Consider the following 24,147-nt stretch of genomic DNA (forward strand, 5'->3'; position numbering starts at 1 on the left):
TCATCTATGTAGGATCATTAATCATTGTGACTCTATTGATCTATTGAAAAAGGAGATGATGTTTGTAAATGATGATCACTTCACTTTAGAAACAACCTAATGTTTCCACTTGGAGGGCAGAGATGTATGTTGGAATAGTAAGAATTTCCCAAGTGAATAGAAGACTGCACATGCAACCATATACTCGTACACAAATGATACTAACTTGACTCAACACAATGTACTTAAGTTTACACTCATTCAAAAAATACAGTCCCAAACACTTTAAAGAGCTTCATGTGTATTAAAATAGACACCGTTAAACCTCTGAACTCTTAAAGATGCGAACCTTGCAAACCAGGTGGACAAATGCAGAGGTAAGCATTTGGGCCATCAGAGCAAGTGCCACCTCGCTGACAAGGGTTTGAGTCACACTCGTTGATCTCTTCCTCGCAGTTTACTCCTTGATATCCTGGATCACAGGAGCAGGTGTACAGGTCCAACACTCCATCGTTAGTGGAACAGGTGCCATGTAGGCATGGGTTGCTCAAACACTCGTCAATATCTGTCTCGCACAGACTTCCTGAGAGACGAAAAAAATGCAATGAGTGCAACCGATTCTCAAAGTAACTGAAAGTGTTTGTTATTGTAAAAAGTCTTGTACATGAAAGCAACAGAATATTAAAGGGATGGTACAGTATTGGTGGGAGATGAGAATTGGGCTTTTTAACTTTTTGCGAGATACCAAGAAAACGCTTATGAAATAGTACAGAGCATACCATTTTAAGAGGAATTCAAAGTTTATTTGATGAAAAATGGGTTTGGAATGGGCTCAAACATCCAAAGACAAAGTAAAACAAAGCGATCGTAATAAAGTGTGGGTCCCACACTTATTAGAATTGCTCTGTTTTGGATATCTCAGCTATTTCAAAACTAATTTTCATCAAATAAACGTTGAATTCCTCAAGAAATTACATGCACTTTCATATTTCATAAGAGGTTTCTCATTATCTCACAAAAATGTTAGAAACCTGAAATTAGGTCTCAACCAAAACTATACGATCCTTAATCAGAGGGGTGAAAGTTGAGATAGGAATTTCTTCAGTTTGTCTCCCTCTGCAAATGAAATTTATAAGATCGCAACTGCTGATCTGTAATTTAACAAAACATGTCGGAAAAAGGAACCACGGGACTCGAACCTGTCATCTGCTGCTTTCCGGGCAGCGACACTACCACCAGGCTATCCCTGGTTGCTGGCGTAATGAACATGGACGAAAATTCCAAGCTGATAGCTGTATCAGATATTGATAGATACTGATAGACGAATCAGTCTAACTTTTATGGTTCTTGTGTTTCTCAGTGACAAGAAAGCGACAAAAAGTTCATCCTGACAATACACATTTCTGTCTATAGATCAGCCTTCATGTAGTTGACTCCACCCCCAACGGCGTAAATCAGTGTTGAGAGGTGGGGGGATGATCGGCGATAGTCACCATCACCACGATTACAAGCCCATAACCGGACGGGTGCAGCCAGTGGCGTACCGTGGGTCAAGACATTGGGGGGGGGGGGGGGGGAGGGGGCACCTCGTGGAAAAGTAATTTTGAGGGTGTGTATGCTTGTGCGTGCGTGTGTATGTGTGTGTGCGCGTATGTGCGTGTGCTGTCAGTCTGCAGTCTTATAATGGGGACTGCAATACATAACGGAATGTGATACATTCCAACAGCGCAGTCATTGAGCAACATTGGAAGTTTTCCTTATGGATTATGGAATGACGGTGTGAAACGACAAATACTGGCAGCAACTTACATCAGGAGAATTGCATAGCAATTAAATGTGAGCGAGCGGATCGAGCGAGCTTGAAAATTTTGACATTTTTACAGTCCCCAAACTGCCGTTTGAAGCTATATTTTTTCGCTTTGGAAATTAAGGGTGGAGGGGGGGGGGGGGCGCGCCGGACGCAACTGCTGGCAATTACTGGCAGCAACATCAGCAGAATGGCATAACCGATTGAATGCCAGCGAGCGAGCGAGCTTGAAAATGTTGACATTTTACAATCCCAAACTGCCGCTTGTAGCTACTAGTATATTTTTCGCTTTGGAAATGAAGGGGGGGGGGGGATAGGGACACGCATCGGGCGCAACTGCTGGCAATTACTGGCAGCAACATCAGAATGGCAAAACGATTAAATGCGAGAGAGCTTGACAATTTTGACATTTTACAGTCAAAAAACTGCCGTTTGTAGCTGTTTCTTTTCGCCTTGAAAAATTAAGGGGGGGGGGGGGGCGCACCGGGCGGAACTGCTGGCAATTACTGCCAGCAACATCAGGAGAATGGCACAACGATTACATGCGAGCAAGCGGAGCGAGCGAGCTTGAAAATTTTGACATTTTACAATCCCAAACTGCCGTTTGCAGCGATATCTTTTGGCTTTAGAAATTAAGGGGGCGCACCGAGCGCAACTGTTGGCAATTACTGGCAGCAACATCAGGAGAATGGCATAACGATTAAATGCGAGCGAGCTTGAAAATTTTGACATTTTACAGTCCCAGAACTGCCGTTTGTAGCTATATCTTTTCGCCTTGAAAAATTAAGGGGCGGGCGCACCGGGCGCAACTGCTGGCAATTACTGGCAGCAACATCAGGAGAATGGCATAACGATTAAATGCGAGCGAGCTTGAAAATTTTGACATTTTACAGTCCCAAAACTGCCGTTTGTAGCTATATCTTTTCGCCTTGAAAATTAAGAGGCGGGCGCACCGGGCGCAACTGCTGGCAATTACTGGTAGCAACATCAGGAGAATGGCATAACGATTAAATGCGAGCGAGCTTGAAAATTTGACATTTTATAGTCCCAAAACTGCCGTTTGTAGCTGTACTTTTTCGCTGTAGAAATTAAGGGGGGGGGGCGCACCGGGTGCAACTGCTGGCAATTACTGGCAGCAACATCAGGAGAATGGCATAGCGATTAAATGCGAGCGAGCTTGAAAATTTTGACATTTTACAGTCAAAAAACATTTGTAGCTATATTTTTTTCGCTTTGGAAATTACGGGGGGGGGGGGGAGGGGACGGATCCGCCACTGGTAGTCAAGGATGTCGGTTTATGTTCATGATTTGGGGAGGTATGACCAGCGAGGGGGCGTCGAAGTGACCAAGTGGGGGAATTATATCACAAATCTGCACTTTAGAAATCCCCTATTGTTTGTGTTTGTGTGTGTGTGTTTTACATACATGAAAAATAGGAAATAGCCCAAGTCAAGTCTTATTATTGGCAATGCAAGGCATTTCAATATAAACTAGTATGTAAAACAACACTACAAAATCATTAATGATCTAGCTTTGATATAACGAAGCGTAAGGTACAAAGGTGTACATTCTTACATTGCGCAACATTGCAGCGACTCTTTTTGCCGTTCGGATGTTCTGAGTACACTGCGCACATCCTGCTTATATTCAGAATACCAACCAGGAATCACGCTGAATCACAATATTTTGTCGGCTCGGGCTTTTTGAACAATGTTTCGCACTATATACCTCTTTAATTATGGTTAAAAGAAATCTTAGAAAAATATCTTATTGCTTTATCACCCTTTCATGTCGATTTCAAAAGCAGTTTACGAACCCTTGAATTACCATTTGAGTAATTTTTTTTCTACCAGCGTAGTTACGGGTGCAGCACCCGGGGGGGGGGGGGGGGGAGAGAAGCTTGGCGCCCCCCCCCCCCCCACACACACACACACTTAACAGGGATCGAATGTACCACTCTTTTGCATGAAATATGAAGTGCGAGGGAAGTGGCAGCAAAAATATGAAAACTTTTTGTTCTTGTTTTTTTTTCTTTTGCTTGTCAGCCGACTTTTGGCGGAAAATCAGACCTTAAAAGTATGAAGACTTTTTGTTGTTGTTTCTCTTATCTTGTTATTTCCTTTCTTCTTGACTGACAGGCGATTTTGACCCCCCCCCCCTTTAAAAACATAGCGTAGCCCTGAATAATGCCCAAATAATCATATTCAATAAAATGGTAATATGGATTTCCATTTCTTTGTATGTAATAACGTACCTGTATTATCTTCCTGTAGATATTGTATTTTTCTATTTTCTTGATTTAAGTCAGTAAAGCAATCATCCAAGGGGCATCGTTCCGTTTTAATGATGGTAGGTGGGGTAGGGACTTGGAGTTGGAATATCTGTGCGAGGGAGCGGAGCGACCGAGTGGGGGGAGGGTGTGGGAGGGGGGATACCCCCTCTCAGACGAGGAAGATTTTGCATTTTCAGACCTGAAATTACGCGATCTGGTGCACACTTTGGTAAAATTTTGGATTTACATGTTTACATGTATAGGCCTATACTATTTGACGTTGTCAACGTCTGGGCCATACCTTATGTCGATATTCCTTTCTTCGCGAGCGAGCGCTTGAGAAAACATTATCCTACAAGATAGAATACTGTTCAGCTCTGTTACCTGTCTGGAGGCGGGCGTACGAACGTCATGCAATATGCCAAAATTGATACAATCACATTTCTGCTTCCTCCATTTTTTCCCTCAAATTTCAGGGGGGGGGGGGATCAGGGGGGATTCATCATTACGCCCATGCTCCACCCCATAGAGAGAGAGAGGGGGGTTAGGGTTACTAGACTACATTACCAATGTTTATCAAAGGATTGTGGTACCAAGGGCCCGTAAACTAGATATCTACTGCTTTAAAAATATATTTGAAAAATATGGGGTACGGGTCAAAGTTATGTTATTTTTTCCATTTACCTGTTGTTCCGGGAAGGCAGTTGCAGCGAAAATGCGTCGTGAAGATCAACACAGGTACCGCCGTTCATGCATGGATTAGAGTGACATTCATTAGTTGCCTGACAGAAAGCAATGGGGTCATACCATTATTACAGTTTACCCGTCATTGCTCTGCACATTCATTAATTTTTGCTCACACACGTCCTCAATAATTCGTTTCTTTTCTGCTTTCTTCCTCTTTCTTCCAATGAAACGCAATTGTGTTATTACTTATACCTGTTCTCCTCACCAGTTACATCCCAAAGCGTCACCCCACACTTCCTCCACCACAGCTGGCAACTTCTAGTTGATCTCCTTCTGTATGGACTAATATACTATCATTTTTATCTACCTCTCTCTCTATCTTTGCGCAAGGAACATATGCTCTCATACTTCCTGCGCTTGTTCTCGAAGGTAATTTACAATGCAGCAAGTAGATTAATTCAGACTTGAAATGCGCTGATGCGAGCAAAAAGTTTTTTCTTACTCGATCCGCTCGTTGTTCAGTGGACTAACATCAAATCTCGGATTTGTTGTAAATCATTATCGTATTATACCTTTTTTATTCTCCTCATCCTGAGCTGACTTATATCACTTTACGGTCTCCTCCACCTCCTTACAACACATATAGTCATATCTTCAACCATCACTAACTTTTTCTTCCTTTGTTTTATATCAACATTATTCTGTTGCAAGAATTTACTAATATAATTCCACTATCACTCATTATTATTTCACTACGTCCCTTCTACATCATCAAGAACCTTTCGTTTGCTGTTTCTACTACTAAATGTCTACGAACATAATATTCAGCTGCTCCCCATTCCTTACAATAATCTCCATGACTGTAATCGACATTTCTTACTTGGTTGCAGTCAGGCCCCTCGTAGCCAGTGAGACATATCTTTGCCCCGGTGATGTCATCGCAGTCGTAGTGGCCCAAGTTGTCATCCCGAGCCAAGCAGTAAATACTGCAACCTGCCGACGTGTCGTAATAGTGCTGTGCACAGTAAACCTTCACCGACACCCTGATGCTTTTTATTAGAAAGAAAAAACAAAGAAGAACCCCTTGATTACATGGAAGATAGCTTTCTGCCCATAAAACTTCTCATCTCCTGGAGAGATGTATGCGGTAAACACACTTTCTGGCACAAAATGGCAAGCTGGGGGAAGGAGTTAATATAGGTTTTCCCGGCCAATTTCGCACTTTTGTCAATCCATTTGATAAAAGGTTCATTCAATTTAGCGAGAATCCTCGTCACTACACATTCTGTCATTCAAAATTGCAACTTGTTCATTCAATTTAGCATTTCGATCAATGAAATTCGCACATGTGCCTTTCGAATTCGTAAAACGGGCATTCAAATTGGCACGTGCTCTTCAGTCATTCAAATTCGCCAGCACTGGCGGAAAATGGTATTTCAGTCATTCACTTTCGCGTATGGGCAGTCAAATTCCTAACATGTTCCTTCAAATTGGAGTAATGTTATTTCTATTTTGAGAAGGTGAGAACCGTGGTTTATACGTATCTAAATGTGAATTTTTGTTTCATCCACATACTGTTAAGTATATAGTAAAGGTATCTTTGACCCTAAATATGTCAAGTTTGTTTCTTGTAACGCCCCTATTCTTTTATACATGTTATCAGAACTATGCATGCACCAGTAGCATAGATTCATTTCACTTTCTTATGTCCAGTCATGGCAGTACGAGTTAGATACAGGCGTATCTCTCAAGAAGACAGGGAAAGAATCATAGAAGCATTTGAGGGTAATAACCTTGACAAATTGATGACTAGAGCTGATCCAAGAACTTTACTCTGAATGATGATTAACGCAATATAGCACCCACCAAAGGAAAATAATGAAACATGCAGACGAAAGAAATAATTACGATGTAAATTGAAATCTCCTTCTCCCAATTAATGTCAAAGCAAACAAGATTCATGTATCTGTGAATGAAATAATGCTATCGAACATTTTAAACACATACACATATTTTGAAAGTACTGTTGCAAAGGTGATATCAGAATAAAGAATGAATACGAAAATATGAAATGTTAAGATGCTTGCAAACACTACCTATGATGAATGAAAATGGAAGAAAAATGAATAAATGCATTAACGTGTCTGCTAAATTGACTGCAGTAAATGCGAAATTGGATGCCCAACAATGAATTCGAATGAACGAGCGCAGCGTATACGTGATCACGTGACTATATCATGCTAAATTGAATGAACGATTTGCGAAATGGTGCTTGTCTTACGAATTTGAACTGAAAAAGTGCTGATTCGAATGATGTTAAATGTAATTTGAATGCTCCAAAATGAATTTGAATGAAAAGATTATAAAATTGAAATACCGAACATGCCATCTAGGCTAAATTGTGCTAAATTGAATGCACAAATTAGGAATTGGACTGAAAAAAGTGCGAAATTGGCCGGGAAAACCTATAATTTTCCGTCGTAAGAACTGCAAAGAGAAACAGAAAAAAAAAGTCGATTCATCTTTGAGTGGGATTGATATAATGGTGTAGATGTAACGTGTAGAAAAGATTCTACACACCTTGCTTGTCCATTCCCTTGGTTCAAATTCAAAGTCCTCGTGTCAGCTAGCGCGGCCGTTCGGAATGGTTGGTACAAGCTGTCTTGGAAGTTGTAACCGATTTGGTCGATCAGATCATGGTCATTGAAATGATCCAAGTCAAGGACTTCAATGTTCGCTCTAAATCCACCCTGCAATTTTTTAACGTAAGTGAATGGATATCTAGTGACAGAAAGATATCTATACACAAATCGATAAAAATAACTGGAGAGGTGAACAAATTGATATTCATGTACACTACAAAGCATAGGATTATCTTGATAGTATTATTACCTTAAACGTCAGATAAACGGGCTTCCTATTAGCACGGAGGTGAGCCTCCCTGCTATTTTATAGCAACTGAGATGTATCAATAAGTCGGAACTCAGAGATGCTATCTGTAATAAAATGACTGCAGTTAGCATTTTAATTAAAAAGTTTTCGACTTTTCATTGACTACATGTTGTTAGTACAAACATATTACCTTCGACTACTTTTTAGTATTTTTCAAAGACACGCCTAAATTGCATTGGTTTATCTGCTTATAAAAAAGGGAACAAAATGTCAAAAGGCAATGCCAAGTTAATACAATTCGTAGATGTTCATTTATCGATCATCACCAGTATGCTTTTATATGACGTTTATGAATGTCGACAAGTTAATCAACCCGCTGCAAAGAATAGATATTAACAACCTTGTGGCTATACTGAAAGGAATAGGGGATAGTCATCTCACCTCCCACGAGTTGATCGAGAGTTCAATAGGGTTTTGGACTGTGTTCGCTAATGTCACGGGAAAGTGAAAGTCGTCGTCGTCCTCATATAATCTATCAGTCTGGTATTTGCCGTAGGGACAGGAGCTCTTTGTGAAGGAGCTGTGAGCAATAGTGATATGATTTGCAGGATAAATAACTGATCGTATAAATACTTAGTAGTTCCTTCTCTTCATCCACGTCAAAATCATGGCATTTAAACTCACCTAACAATTTTCTTTGTAGTCGAAGACAACGAAACATCAAAAACGCCACCCAAGCAATGGAGAGACTAGGATTGTAGGTGTATCATAGACTATATTTTGGATTACAATAAGGACCAGTAAGTCAATAATCAGTGACGGATCTAGAGGGGGGCGCAACCGGCGCACGCCCCCCCCCCTTTATTTGTCGTTAAAAACAAAAGAAATAAAAAGAAGAAATGAAATGAAACCCGGAAGTGGCACCAAAAGTATTAGTCACGCCCCTCCCCCCCCCCCCCTTTACAGTATTCCTGGATCCGCCCCTGATAATGGTCAAGAGTATAATGAAACCCTAGAAAATATATATCTTGTTCCTAGCTGTGATAATCAAATCCCTTTTTGTCGCCTTCGAAAGTATGATGTTTTGCATTTTTTTGAAAGAATGAACTATTTACATATAAAACCACTAGTATAGGTTTTCCCGGCCAATTTCGCACTTTTTTCAGTCCAATTCCTAATTTGTGCATTCAATTTAGCACAATTTAGCCTAGATGGCCTGTTCGGTATTTCAATTTTATAGTCTTTTCATTCAAATTCATTTTGGAGCATTCAAATTACATTTAACATCATTCGAATCAGCACTTTTTCAGTTCAAATTCGTAAGACAAGCACCTTTTCGCAAATCGTTCATTCAATTTAGCATGATATAGTCACGTGATCACGTATACGCTGCGTTCGTTCATTCGAATTCATTCTTGGGCATCCAATTTCGCATTTACTGCAGTCAATTTAGCAGACACGTTTATGCTCTTATTCCTTTTTTCATTTTCATTCATCATAGGTATTGTTTGCAAGAATCATAACATTTCATATTTTCGTATTCATTCTTTATTCTGATATCACCTTTGCAACAGTACTTTCAAAATATGTGTATGTGTTTATAATGTTCGATAGCATTATTTCATTCACAGATACATTAATCTGAAATTTGTTTTTACATAAATTGGGAGAAGGAGATTTCAATTTACATCGTGATTAATTTTTTCATCTGCATGTTTCATTATTTTCATTTGGTGGGTGCTATATCGCGTTAATCATCATTAGGAATCAAGTTCTTGGATCAGCTCTAGCCATCAATTTGTCAAGGTTATTACCCTCATATGCCTCTATGATTCTTTCACTGTCTTCGTGAGAGATACGCCTGTATATAACTTGTGCTGTCATGACTGGACATACAATGACATAAGAAAGTGAAGTGAATCTATGGTACTGGTGCATGTGTAGTTCTGATAACATGTATGAAAGAATAGGGGCGTTACAGAACAAGAAACTTGAGTTATTTAGTGTCAAAGATACCTTAACTATATACTTAACAGTGTGTGGATGAAACAAAAATTCACATTTAAATACGTATAAATCACGGTTCTCACCTTTTGAAAATAAAAATAACATTACGCCAATTTGAATGAACAAGTTTGGAATTTGACTGCCCATACGCGAAATTGAATGACTGAAATACCATTTTCCGCCAGTGCTGGCGAATTTGAATGACTGAAGAGCACTTGCCAATTTGAATGCCCGTTTTACGAGTTCGAAAGGCACATGTGCGAATTTCATTGATCGAAATGCTAAATTGAACGAACAAGTTGCAATTTTGAATGACAGAATGTGCAGTGACGAGGATTTTTGCTAAATTGAATGAACCTTTTATCAAATGGACTGACAAAAGTGCGAAATTGGCCGGGAAAACCTATATCACAAAGGACTTTAAGCGAAGATTGTCACGTGAAAATGATTGCTCTCCTGAGATGCGCATGAGCAAATAAACACCACGCCTATACCCTACTTCGTCTCTCAGACGGTCACAACGTCAATGGTTATATCCCTTATTCATTTTCGCCACTCTAGTTACTTGTCAGTGTATTTATGCTACACAATATCCCCACATTCAAAGAAAGTCTAATTACAACCGCCAATCAGACCTATGATAAAAAAGTTGATGAATTGTTTGAATTTCAAAATATCTTCGAGATGATAGTCGGTCAAATTATAAAACTAGATTGGATTTGCAGATATCATTACCGACCAAAAAAAAAAAAAAAAAAAAAAATCATGCCTATGGCCAGAAATCACTTAAGGGCAGTCCTGAAGAGGTTGGCGACCAGTCGGCGATCGGTTACCAACTTTCCACGACTAATAAAAAAGAAGGGGAAAAAAATTGCGTTGGTCTGCGAATGGTTTTCAGTGCAGCATCGAAGACCTCTACCCGATCACTGAAACCGGTGGCCAACAGCTGACAAGTGATATTTGCAGAATTCCAAAAAACCTTCCTTTCGACATGTGACAGCCATCTCAATCTGCCGATGCAGTGACTTCAGTGGTCGTAGAATGGTCAGCGACTATATAAAGCGGGCGAGACGAGCCATAACTAGAATCATCTAGTACAACCATGCAACTATGTATACAGCCATGGAATGGATGTCGAGTTTTAACTAATCAGAGCGCAAGAAACCGTACAACTATTCAACTGTGCAACTATATGCAATATTGTGCAACTGTCCAGCCTGAGAAAGCCAGTGTCACTCCTACGGGCCGAAGCGGTCTTCGTTCGCTTACGTGCGAGCGGGGCCTTATATAGGACTATATAGGACAAGGCAACTACACAGGAAGGACAGATACCTGTAATAATACCTCAGATACCTGTAATAATGAAAGAAAAGGAATATAAACAGTGATTAAGGGTTCGAAGCTCTATTCCGATCGTGTAAAAGATATTAGGGTGTGATTTCACGGAGCACGCGAACGATTTGCGAAGGACGCGAATGGCAAAATCCTGCATTTGTATTTTAGTCTGCAAAAGATCGCGAAACGAACGTGAGGGTTCGGAAGCGTTGTCAATTGTTCGCGAATGTCGTTTTTACTTCGGCGAGAGTTTCAAAAAAGTTTGAAATTTTTTGCGAACCTTTTACGCACACTTGGTCGTGATTTGCTCGTGAATTGTTCTCGAAAGTGTCTTTAAAGCCTCGTCACATGCGCAAGACCTTCGCAAGACACGCGCGATGTTCGCGAAATGTTCGTGAAACCCCAAACAGACTCCGAAACTTTGAAGAATGTCTCGCGTATGTTACGCGAAATCTGCGAAGTTTTTACGATCATTTTACGACGTAATCGCAAACTGTTCGCGTACCTTTTGAGACATTCTCGCGAACGTTTAGCGCACGTTTGGGGGATGTATGACCTATACGTTTTCTACAAATAAAAATCGTAGCATACATCTAAACATCAAACAATTATTAACAACTATAGTAACAAATGAAATTAAAGACTAGCAAAGAGAAAGAAATGTTTGATATACAAAAGAAATCGCAGAATACACTTAAAATTAATCTAAAGTATGTAAAATTTCATTTGAACTATAGAGATTATGTGTGGGAGGAACTGCACAAAAAAAAATCAAATGCTGTACTAGTGGAGATAGGTCCTAGGAAAACAAAATGTAGGCAAGCACACGATAGAGAAATGAGAGAAAAAGAAAGGAAAAATAGAGGAAAGACAAAAAAACAAACAAACAAACTCAAAGACAGCTTCCACCTCTCCATGGGTACATTTTCTCCCATGATTATTGAAATTTTTTCGTTATTCGCATTTCCGTCGCGTGTTCTTCGTGTACGTAACATGCTGTACTTTAGCAACGATACACACGACATTTGCACATACGTCGTGGAAACTTCGCACAAATTGCGCAAGAATAGTTTTCGGCTTCATTGTCGGAACACATTCGGAGAAAAACTTTTCCGAATGTTGGATTTTGTCATTCGCGTCCTTCGCAAATCGTTCGCTTGCTCCGTGAAATCCCACCCCAACCTTCATATCCTACTTTTGAGCCTATGAACATGAATGATTAAGTAGGCACGGTTGCATTCATACGACACATACTTCCATAACTTTTTTCAGTCTATGTCTGAAATTGTTTAACTTATATCATTATAATTGTCTGATTTCAAGCATTTTTACATCAGAGGAAACTTGAGCATGGTATAAGATCGCAGTTGACGTGCAAGCGCTTTTTCTGGCAAAGGACCCTGTCGAAGTATCACTCCAGCATTATCAATTACCGACCTTTGCATCTGAGTGATAGTGTATAGGTGAAGCAGCATGTCAATCCTTGCACGTGCCAATGATTCTATCCAATATTGACAAACCACACTTCTTCAACCCAGCTTGAGATCACTTGCCTTCTAACTTTGGAGAAACACAGGATGAAGTAGTTGTCACATGCGTTGCAGAAAAAGAAAAAGTCGTCGCAACACCCACCGTCTAATTCGTCGTGATGAGGATTGGAATACGTTTCGAGCTGAAACGAGACTTTGACAGCAGCTGTCACCTGGGAAGAGATAATTATAGAGAAACAATGTAAGAAAATCCTAGCCGAAACAAAACGGATCTCTAAACAACAACAACAACAACAGCAACGTCAGAGTGATACCAAATTATAAAGGCTTACAATTTTCGAACATGTATCATAATAGCTTATTGTATGTAAATGCCTTTGTGTTCGTTTCGTACTGAATCCTGGAGAATCTACTGAAATTGTACAAAACGATGAGTGCAGGAACTTCATTTTCTTGAAAGGTCAGAATTATGAGGTCAAAGAAGATGATTGTGCTTGTTACGTCGTGAAGGCTTGGAAAAATACGTACTAGAATAGTAGTATATTCATGCAAAGATTATTTCAAATATTGCAGACTGCTTCCCATTTGGCAGTAAAACATTTCAAGGACTAGAAAACTTGACATTTTAGATCTTGCATTGTATTGTGTTGAATACTCTAATACCAATCTGACACAATGACCTCGAAAAAAAAAACACCCAATAATGGCAGAACCTTCTTGATGGCATAGTATACACCAGCCTTCTTATGAAAGTGCAGAATACTAGTATAGGTTGGACAGAGCACAAAACACGAGAGGAGATTGAGGCGATTGTCCACCCATTTCTCATATTACAGTAAGTAGGAGAACACGATTTGCAGGTCACTGTTTTCCGTGCCAAGGAACAACAGTATTATCTGATGTAATTTTCTTGAGGTTCAACTGCTCGTATAGAGGAACCTTCTAGCTATTATTGAGTGCACTGCACGTGATGTTGGGCATGAAATAGCCGACGAGCAAACACTGATGATGGATACAGGTGTATTGTTGCAACTGATTAACAAATTGCCCTACATCGACGTAAATAAGTACTGAATTGATCAGTGTTTTAGTAGAAGCCATGATAAAAATCATGGGTGTACGTACTTCGAGCAGGATTCGAACCTACGACCTCCTGAACTCCGAACAGGCGTCATCACCACATATGACAAAAATATGATAAGCACTTTGGACTGTTTCTAAACCACGACCTTAATAAGCAGCCAGTATGTTGAGAGGTTAAAAGTCTGTGACGGGCGCTAGACACCGAAAATAAATGCAATCATCCAACCATGGACCCTATACCACAGGGTCCATGATGCAACTATACAGTAATGGAATGGATGTCACTTTTTAACCAATCAGAATGCAAGAAACCTGACAAGTATGCAACTATGCAATTGCTCAGCCCTAGAACGTCTCAAGGGGTTTATCGCTCGTGGGGGCCAAAGTGCCATAAGTTGAATAACCATACATCCATGCATGTATTACTGACCGGCTATATAGTGTTTTATCCCATCAGGTTGAGATTAACTTGTCAGCCATACATCCATGCACGCATGGAGGAGCGGCTGCAGATCGCAGGAAACCGTACAACTGTGCAACTATGTATCCCTAGAATGCCATGGTTGTCACTCAGTACGAGCCTAAGTAAAAGTAATCGAACAACTTAACATCCATGCATACATTGCGGAACCATGCAGGCGTTCTAGGGCTGCACAGATGCACAGTTGCATGGCTGCACAGCTACTTGCGTTCTGATTGGTTAAAACCTCACATTAATTCCATGACTGTACATTTTATGGTCGTACCATAGGTTTTCCCGTCCAATTTCATCAGATTTGCATTCGAATTAACGAGAAGGCAAGCAAATTCAAGCAATTTTCGTCAACGCTTTGCTCTCACGGTTTATTTTTATTCTTTCATCATTCAAATTCGTTTCATGTCATTCCTTTTATATTCTATTTCATTCAATTTAGAGAGAAAATCATTCAATTTCAACGACGCAAAGCGGCATCCAATTTCGCGCAAGATGGATAAACGTTCCATTTCGTCCCAAGCACCAATTTCAATTTCAAATATAGGAACACAACTTCAAACTTTAAGCATTAAAAGTCGGTAAACATAAATAAGCTCTGTTGTGATTCATACCACATTTACGCACGTCAAATTCCCATTTTCACTGTTGAAATTATTTCATCATATAATTTCATCTTTACAGCTCCGGCGATACGGTGCAATTAACTCACTGATAAGAGGCCAAAGCTATTAATTCGTAACGGTCATAAAAGCACTATGCGGAGGGAAGGACAAAAAAAATCTCGATAGTTCACCTCCTCGTACCAAATCCCTTGAAACTTCACACATAAAGCTGATATGGATATATCATCCTACATATGATTTTTTGGGCGAAAATGCTGATATATCTTTTGAGATATGTGTGTGTTTTTCTGTTTGAATCGACCGTGAGAAACGGTTACGATTTCTGGAAATAAGTCTGCGCCTGTTATTGCTAGTCTGTGTAAACTAGACCCACTACCTGCGAAGTTTATTTGCGCAATTAGTAATTAAGTGAAAATCAGAGTGAAAGGACAACCCAAATTAAGAGAAAATACTGGACATGAACAACTACGTCATCCGCCTGCGCATGCTTTCTCTACTGTTGAGTGCACGCTTAGCCAATCAGCGGTGTCAGGTTCGGCGCAAAGCGACAGGGTTCGGTTTTCGGTCCACAGGGTGGTGAGTGGGCGAGAGATAAAACCTGCAACGTGCTTCAACTGTTTCATGAAACACGAACACCGATACATCGGACTTCGTACTGCTTACGCTATTGATTTTACGTGGGTCACAAGTGACAGTGATCTCGATTTTTTTCTGGACATATCCGTGCGCCACATTATACAGAAAAGATATTTGGAACACAGTATGGATATACTACCATAAGTCATATACCGCAGTTTCATTTTTTTTTTTTTTTTTGGCAATGAAGGAACATGTGAAAAAAATAATACTTGTTTTGAGACCAAATTTTCTGTTTTGGAAGCTAAGTTTCGACGTTATTTTCACATGTTTATCGTCAATAAAACGTCCTGCAACATTTCCCAGCGGTTTTTCGTACACAAGCTGTCTATACTTTATGCAAATGAGGCTTCGAGGTCATTATGCTTTTGGCGAGTTAATTGCACTATATCGCCGTGCCTGTTTATTTCATCTTTTTTTTCGAAGTATTTAATCAGTTAATTGAATCATATTTTACGTTCTCTTCTGCCCAATCTTTCTTGCAGTCTCACTTTCATTATATGGGTGTAACACTTACGGAATGGTCATATCCCTCAATTTTTTTTCACGTCCAGATGCATTTATATACATTTTGGACATCAGTCCTTGGTCGAATAATTACCTTCCTGGTTTCTATAATTATACGTTGCTCAATCGTGGCCTAGAACTTTTTTCTTCTTTTTCTTCTTCTTTTTTGAAGAGCATAATATAAAGCTATATACATTAATATATGATCTTGCTTGTTGTCAAATGTTTCAGCTACCGTGGTTCTGCCCATATTCAGGATATTTGTGTAATCTATCCTTGAGCAGCCGTCAAAGTCGTGCATAAGTGAATGTATAATAATAATTACGCATGAATGTATGCGTATGAAAGTTGTTGTTTGAGATGACGGTTTGTCGAGGAATGAGACAGTTCAATGTTAGTCAAAGGTCCCATTTCAAACTGCAGTAAGTTTGCATTGTTCAAAAAGATGAGATGCTTCAAAGAACAAAGCAGAACCGAAAAACACTCCCAAAATGGTGTAAATGTTTGCCTTTTCTCGAATTTGAATTCCTTGACGTTCATCACGACCGTGTTGGTACGAATTTGAATGCGTTTCTCATGCAATGTTAATTAATTTGAACGCGTTTTATACACGTTCATGTGAGAAAAATTATGAAAAAAATGCTGAGTTAGCTTTTTGAAAGTTGATCTTGATGATAATTCAAATTCGATCGAACTTGAATGATCATCAACGACCTCTTTCGCCCGCCATAGGTTGTACTTATTTCCGTTTTCTTTTGCCCGCCATGGGTTTTAACCATTCAGATCCTTTGAATTATTTTACGAAAGTTAAAGTATTTTCCATGAAACATGTTGGGTTTTAGCCAATCAGGATTGCCATACATACCTAGAATGCCATACATTATAGGCCCTGTGTATACATTACGGAACGGTTGTCGGGTTTTAGCCAATCAGGATGCGATAAGTACACAGCGATACATACATGCACAGTATTACGGAACGAACAGTGGGTTCACGCCGATCAAGATGCGATGAATTAGACAGCCATATACATGTATGTATACATTACGGAATGACTGTCAGCTTTTAGCCAGTCAGGATGCCATTGACTAGACAGCTATACCCAAATTTAGCACTGTAAATTACATAAAATTTGTATTCCTGCGTAGAAAATGCACTGGTTGCACAACTGTATTATCAACGACCTCTTTTGCCCATCATAAAAGTCATAATGGCTTTGTTGCTGATCCTCTATAATTACCCCCACCAGAAAGTGTTTGGCCTTAGGCCATAAAAGGGGGTGTTTGGTTCAGATTCTTCCAAAAGCACCAAATTTGGCACACAGGTCCTTTGTATCATATTTTTTCGATTTCTTATGAGCGCCAAGACTAAAAATCCCTGGGACGGCCATATTGGTGAAATCCAATACGGCCGCCATCCAGGTTAACCCTATAAAGCCCAAGCTATTTTGACCCCTTCCAGGCCCAAGGGGGGGGGGGCACATTGTGCCCCCCCCCTATATAACTTCTTTATTATATGATGTATGACCGTCATATTTGGCACATGGGTAGAGCAACTCATACTCTACAAGAACCAACATTTGAAATTTCCTAAGGTCATCCACTGAGGGCGCTATTAACCAAAATACAAAGAAATACATAGGAAATACGTTAAAATCGTGTTTTTTCTTTTTATTTCTTTATCCCAAGTATATATGTTTTTATTTCATATCAATCATTTTCATATTTACCACAAAGGAAAAGCAAGTCAACCTTCACTATTTGTTACTGTTGAAATTTCTCAAGGTCAACATGTGGGGGCGCTATTCAATACAATATAAAAAAATATATGAAACCTATGATGTATTGCTTGGAATGGGTACATATATTGGTATCATATTCCATATTTCCAAAATATTGAAATTTTGAGTTTGCAGATTGATAATATAATGAAGAAATGATATTACAGGCAAAGCTTGTGTGAAGATAACACAAGATAAAAGGGTAGTCTTTGGAAAATGCTGTATTTTCGATTATTTCTATTATGTCTATTGTTTGATGCCTATGTCATATAGAAAATATAAAGGAAATAATAAGAAGACCATTTCAGGGTAATTCACAACCATAATAACGTCACATTTTGGTCCTTCAGCAAATAATAGCCAAGAAACCCCCATTTCATCCATTATTATATTGTTAACTGAAATTTGAACAGAAAATCATGCAAAATCTGACGAACATGGTTGTCAGTTTACGGTTGCCATGGGAACCAGCAATATCGGACATAGCTAAATTATATATCAAAATGTTTGCAATAAGATTTTAGGAAAAGTCACCAAATTTGGTTGAAATCGAGTAAAAGGTGTAGGAGTGGCAAACGAAAATATGGTAGGGGGGCACAATGTGCCCCCCCCCCCTTGGGCTTTATAGGGTTAAAAGACTAGTTCACCTTCATAGACATATTATGGATTGAGTGAATGCAGCTTATTAGTAGAACACATCAGTGAGGGTTTGAGGAAAATCTGACAATCCATTCAAAAGTTATTAATTTTTTAAAGGGACTGTACAGTACTGGTTGAGGTGGGGATTCATGTTTTGAACATTCCTAAGTGAGATAATGAAAAGCCTCTTATGAAATATGAAAGAGCATGTAATTTTAAGAAGGATTCAACGATTATTTGATGAAAATTGGTTTTCAAATGGCTGAGATATCCAAAAAAGTGCTAATAATAAAAGGCGACATGCCACAACTTTATTAGGATCTCTTTGTTTCACCTTGTTTTTGGATATCTCAGCCATTTCAAAACCGATTTTCATCGAATAAACTTTTGATACCCCTTAGAACTGCATGCTCTTTGACATCTCATAGAGTGGTTTCTGAATATCTCGCAAAACGTTAAAAGCTAAATCCTCACCTCGACCAGAACTGTACACACCCTTTAAGTTTTTGCACAGTCATATCTTGATGAGAAGACTACTATAGCTTGCGATTTCACATGTGTACAACGATATAAAGACAGTATAAAGAAAATTCAACATATTTTCACTTTTCTCACATAACAAAAGAACATTCGACTTCTCTCTTTCAGAAGGCAAGGGGAATAATATTACCCTTAACATAAATGTCAGTAACAAGTCGAAGAAATGTCCACTTTATTCAAAAAGCAACATTTTGTACTAATTCTCTTTTTATTTTCCTTATATCGTTATACTCATGTGACATCATACACTGCAGTAGTCTTCTCATCCAGCATTGATTGCGCAGATACTTTAAAAATTCATAACTTTTAAGCGGATTGTTGGATTTTCCTCAAACTTTCACTGATGTGTTCTACTAAAATTGTTGCATTCACTATATGAAGGTGGACTTGTCCTTTTTAAGGTCAATGGAGTTACAAAACCGAAAGGGCTTATCATAGTAATAATTCCACTGTGAGCGGTTCAATGGGTTAGAGAATGTGATTTCAATATAATTTCTAAAATTCAAGGTCACTATCACTCCTCAAGGTTCAATTTACGGTCAACTCAGGTATTTTGGGGGCATTTGCCCCTATTTTGCCACATTTGTCATCTTTTCCATACTTAGGACCAAGACCATTGCCATATCCTCCTATATTTTGATAATTATATTATAATTTTGTGAAGAAATATGTACATATACATGTTACATGTATATGTACTAGCATACGTATATGTATACATATGGCAGCCATACGATTCGCCTTCATCATTATAATCATGAATGCCGAATCAGGGTACATTGGCAGAGTGTAAAAAAAAACCAAAAAAAAAAACCAAAAAAAAAACCAAAAAAAAAACAACAGCTGATTTAATTTTTCTTCGTTTTTCTCCCGACAATATAGTTGGATAGTTCATATGCAGCTATCTGGTCTGGTTGTAGCTAGCCAGTTTAAGCTCGCCAATTGCAAGCTATTACATTGTAAGGCATACGCTACCGACTGAGCCACCTTGTCACCTTGCGTGGTCAGTTATACAACTTTCCAGCTAGCAAGATTATATAATTCTCCTCCTGCTGAATTCGCTGTATATGCTTTTTCTCCCTGACAAGACAGCGTCTGCATTTTCATTGGAAGAAGCAATGGCCGAAGCTTACATTGCAGAGAATCGAACTCCTCAATCCAGGACAGACCAGCATTCTAGGTTCAGTTCACTATAGGCGATTATTTGTCCTTCAACGGTAATATCTGAATAGATGATGTGCAGACAAATTAAAGATTTGTTTTTTATTCTCCCCCTTTTAGCAAACCGCCGTGCCTTTTCTGGAGACGCAGATGACTAGAAAGACTTAACTCGCATTGATGTTGTATGCAGGGCCGGCGGAGCGTTTTCAAAAGTGTGGGGGCCCACTTCCGGGTTTCATGAGCTAACAAAACAAAACAAAAAAAAAAAAAAAAAAAAAAAAAAAAGGTCCTCAGCTCATCTCTCCATTTTCCATTTCTGGGTTTCTTCAGCTGACAAGCCAAAAAAAAAAAAAAAAAAAAAGGTCCTCAGCTCATCTCTCGCCTTCCATTTCCAGTTTTTGGTTGGTTTTTTTTTTTTTTCAGCTGAGAAAAAAAAAAAAAAAAGGTCTTCAGAGGAAAAACATAACCTTACCGCGCACACGCTTCAAGATTTCCATCTATTTTTATTTAGTGCCACTTACGTACTTCTGGGTCCAAAAAAAAAAAGGTGGGGGCCCAAAGTGACGACACCTTATGTATTCCTTTGTATGATGCACAAAAAGTGTGGGGGCCCGAGCCCCCACAGCCCCCACGGTTCCGTCGGCCATGGTATGGGATAATTATCTTAAAATAATTTTTAAATATTCGCGCGTTAACAATGTGTGGTCCATTGAGAAGAGATGGTGACGGCAGTACAAAATCTCGAAGCGTGATTGGTATAGCGGCATCTTTAAAAAAAAAAATAAAAAAGAACCGTTCTTTATGTCATCAGCACATATATCTCCAAGAACAAATGGGACTCAAAACTCATCCCGAACTTCTGATTTGAGACTGTAGTATCCAAAGGAATTGTGATCTCACAACACTTCAGCCTTGTAAAAATTTAGAGGCGATCTACACAAAGATATCCTATACCGTATGTTCCCCTAAAAAACTATAAATGTACCCTCCGCAATGATAGCTATAAATATTGTGAATCCGAATCCAAATACAATTTCAGGGTATGAAACTATAACTCATTGCTCACATCTTACAGAAAACCCCATTCGATTTGCTTCAGTGGTCAAAGAGAGATGAGGAATTTTGTAGAGGATGTCAGAAATCCCTTCCCTCCCAGTTCTGTCTATTGTGTTCACACATTAATATGCATTTCCGAGAGCATCCAAGCGCTAAAATGGGAAGAATCAGACTCATGACATACTTTACAACAATCCACATTTCAACATTACTTGAAACTTTCTCTGAAGTCGCAATAAAAGTGCCTATGCAGCATGGGTCAGCATACCACAGCTTACTGACACTGACACAAGGGCGGTGAGTTGGCTCAGTCGGTAGCGCGTCTGCCTCACGATCACGCGGCCCGGGTTCGAACCCGAGTCTGGACTGAGCAATGTTGTGTGTAAACATACCGTCCCCTCTAGCAAGAGGCAAAACACTCTGTCCCTCGGATAGGACATAAAATGGAGGTCCCGTGTATGAGCAAGGAGGTATGTTCTCTCATACCTCCTTGGTATGAGAGAGTCACAGCTCATGCACGTAAAAGATCCCGCTTCATTCATTCATCGCAAAGTGCAGGGTGTCTAACCCGGTGAAGTGGTCCCACCCCACATCCAACTGGACCCCATGGAAGACCAGCTTAGTGTAGCTGAATATGGGCTATCCAGCCATCTTCACAGATGGAAAATGAACAATAACATTAACTACACTCATTCTGGACACTGAACTCCGTAATAAAAGGAGCATCGAGTCTGCGCACATGCAACGGGTCTAAAGAACGCTTTTATAATCTTGCTCATGTGCAGCAAGGGTTGATAAGCAACACGGTTTGTGGTGCAGCCAGTGTGAACGAGTGTAGGCATCACCTTTTCATTACGTGGAGCAGATCATCAGAAAACACCCCATCTGCCAAAGTGGAGCTAATTCAGAATTTCAAAGAAGAGCGCTACTACAGGCTAGTTTCTACTAGAATCATGACACCATGGGTCATGTGCAATCCTTGACTTCAGGTAGTGGAGTCGGAGTAAAGATGACATTGGTGCATGGCAACCACTATTAGCCACTCCATCTCTGCTATGCTTATTTTTTTTTTTTTGTGTGTGTGTGTGTGCACTAATTGTTTCAAGGCATGCATATGGAGCTGCAAATGCACATACAGTAGTGCAGATGTCAGACGTAACCTGTTTACTTGCTTGATATTGCTGCAAAATTAAAGCGGGGGGGGGGGGGGGCTATCTAACGGGAGGAGACGTTGCCTCTATTCTAGCATCTTGAAGGGGGAAAATGGTTTGTGTTCTGAAAAAGAAAGCAACTGCAGAGCGACATCCGACACGTCTCGAAAAAGAGGGACAACTTATTTACTCTAAAGTCACTGAGGTGTTGGAGCAACTTTTGCAGTCGCAGGAACTTGTCAGAGACGCCTTCTCAGTTGTGGAGACATCTCCGCGACTTCTCCATATCGTCGCCATAAGGTGGTCATGGGTCTCCGCAAGGTTGCGGGACGTCTCGAAGTCTCGAGGAAGTTGCAGACAAGACTTAGTCTCCATGAAATGGCAACAAGTGATGGAGACATCTCGTATACGTCCCCGAGACTATGCAGCTGGAAGCTGGCAATATCAACAAAATTTATTAAAATGTTCGATTCCTCTCCGCCTCCCTCGAAACCAGGCTCGTCTCCAGGAAACGTCGCGTCGAAGAGACGTTGTCGAGACTAGAGTTGCCACCTGGAAGGCAACCTAGTCCTCATACTAACGAGATACTCACTTTAAATCTTGGGCAAATGTGATACTCACCAGCGTCCAATATGGCACATTCAATCTGTACCCTGTTTAATGGTGTCACATCTGTAAAATACGCTGGTACCCGACTGTGCGTCACCAGGACCATCACATTCCCTAAATAGCATATTTTGCTATTGTGGCACATACCGCACCCTATAAGGTATTTCGATTCGAACTTTCTGACACAAGTTTGAAAATAACAAAGTAATACCATCCTGATTAATTCAAAACTCTGTTAAACATGTCAGAATTAAATTTACCTCCCCCAGAATATTTTGGAGTGATTTCATAATCATTATTCTATAGAAATTGCCTCCTTGAAAAGATCTACTACGAATTATTGGATCCGTGAATTGCAACAGAAAAATGAAATACTCCTCTTTCAGTGGCATCGTCAACGACGCTGTTATCTAGAAATTGCCCCGACACCTTGAAAGAATAGGATGAAGGTAAAGCTGGGTGCCATTACTAACTGCTTATCAAATCATGAACTTTCAGTAATGATTGTATGCTTTCAGAAACTTCTGATCTAAACATTTTTTTAGAATACCAATAACAGAGTACCCCACTGTTACTGCAGTTTGTTGTGGAAAATCCTGTTTTCGCCAAATTGTATTACCACTCATATCTATAGCAGAAAAGTAATAATCTTTTTAAAAAGAATGTTCTTTTTCAGTCCTCAGCTACTGCATTTATATTAGCAAGGACGTCTTTCCTGCTATGGCGACCATAGGCAAGACATTTTGAAATATGTTGTGAATATAATGACTTTAGCCCCAAGTGACCTTTAGGGCGACTTTGTAAGGAAAAGTTGACTTCGGACCATAAAAACAACATCAGAATCGAATTCCTTGACCCAGAAAAATCTCTTGTACAGACTTTGAAAATATTGTAACCCATTTACCTTTTTATAAAAGGGTAAGTGACCTTTGAATCTAAATGGAGGCCATATTGGATTTGGCCAATATAGCCGTCCCAGAGGCTCTTCTTGACGCCCATCAAAATCGAAATAGCATAGTTTGGGCTACATGTTATTGTGTGCCAAATATGGTGCTTTTAGAAGAATTTGAACCAAAAAGTTCCTTGCGCCTTCCACTACACCCGAATTAGCAAGGCTGGCATTGCTGGGCCCCGTTTTATCAAGAGATAAAATCGATTTTAAATTTCCTTACCACACAGTCTGCCATAGACTTACAGTTGAAATCAACTTTATAATCGATTTTAACTCTTCATAAAACAGGGCCCTGGTATACTAACCACAGGAAGCCATTTTCATATTACCTGAATATACTAGTTTGACCCAAAAATGACCTATAAAGGACAAGTCCACCTTCATACACATTAGGATTGAGAGAATGCAGCAATATTAGTAGAACACATCAGTGAAAGTTTGAGGAAAATCGGACAATCCGTTCAAA

At 39.6% G+C, this 24,147-nt stretch overlaps 1 protein-coding gene across 1 annotated transcript in view; it reads right to left on the reverse strand.

Moving 5' to 3' along the window:
• Window positions 1–22,495, reverse strand: part of LOC140238285 (uncharacterized) — a 37,104-nt gene extending 14,609 nt beyond the window's left edge. The window contains 8 exon segments of the mRNA XM_072318220.1: window positions 329–562; window positions 4,743–4,767; window positions 4,769–4,840; window positions 5,626–5,794; window positions 7,326–7,495; window positions 8,079–8,217; window positions 12,533–12,681; window positions 22,322–22,495. Of these exon segments, the coding sequence (XP_072174321.1) occupies window positions 329–562; window positions 4,743–4,767; window positions 4,769–4,840; window positions 5,626–5,794; window positions 7,326–7,495; window positions 8,079–8,217; window positions 12,533–12,681; window positions 22,322–22,495 (1,132 nt within the window).
• Between the last annotated feature and the right edge of the window lie 1,652 nt (window positions 22,496–24,147).

The sequence above is a fragment of the Diadema setosum genome, chromosome 14 (genome assembly GCF_964275005.1).
Source record: "Diadema setosum chromosome 14, eeDiaSeto1, whole genome shotgun sequence".
NCBI lineage: Eukaryota > Metazoa > Echinodermata > Echinoidea > Diadematoida > Diadematidae > Diadema > Diadema setosum.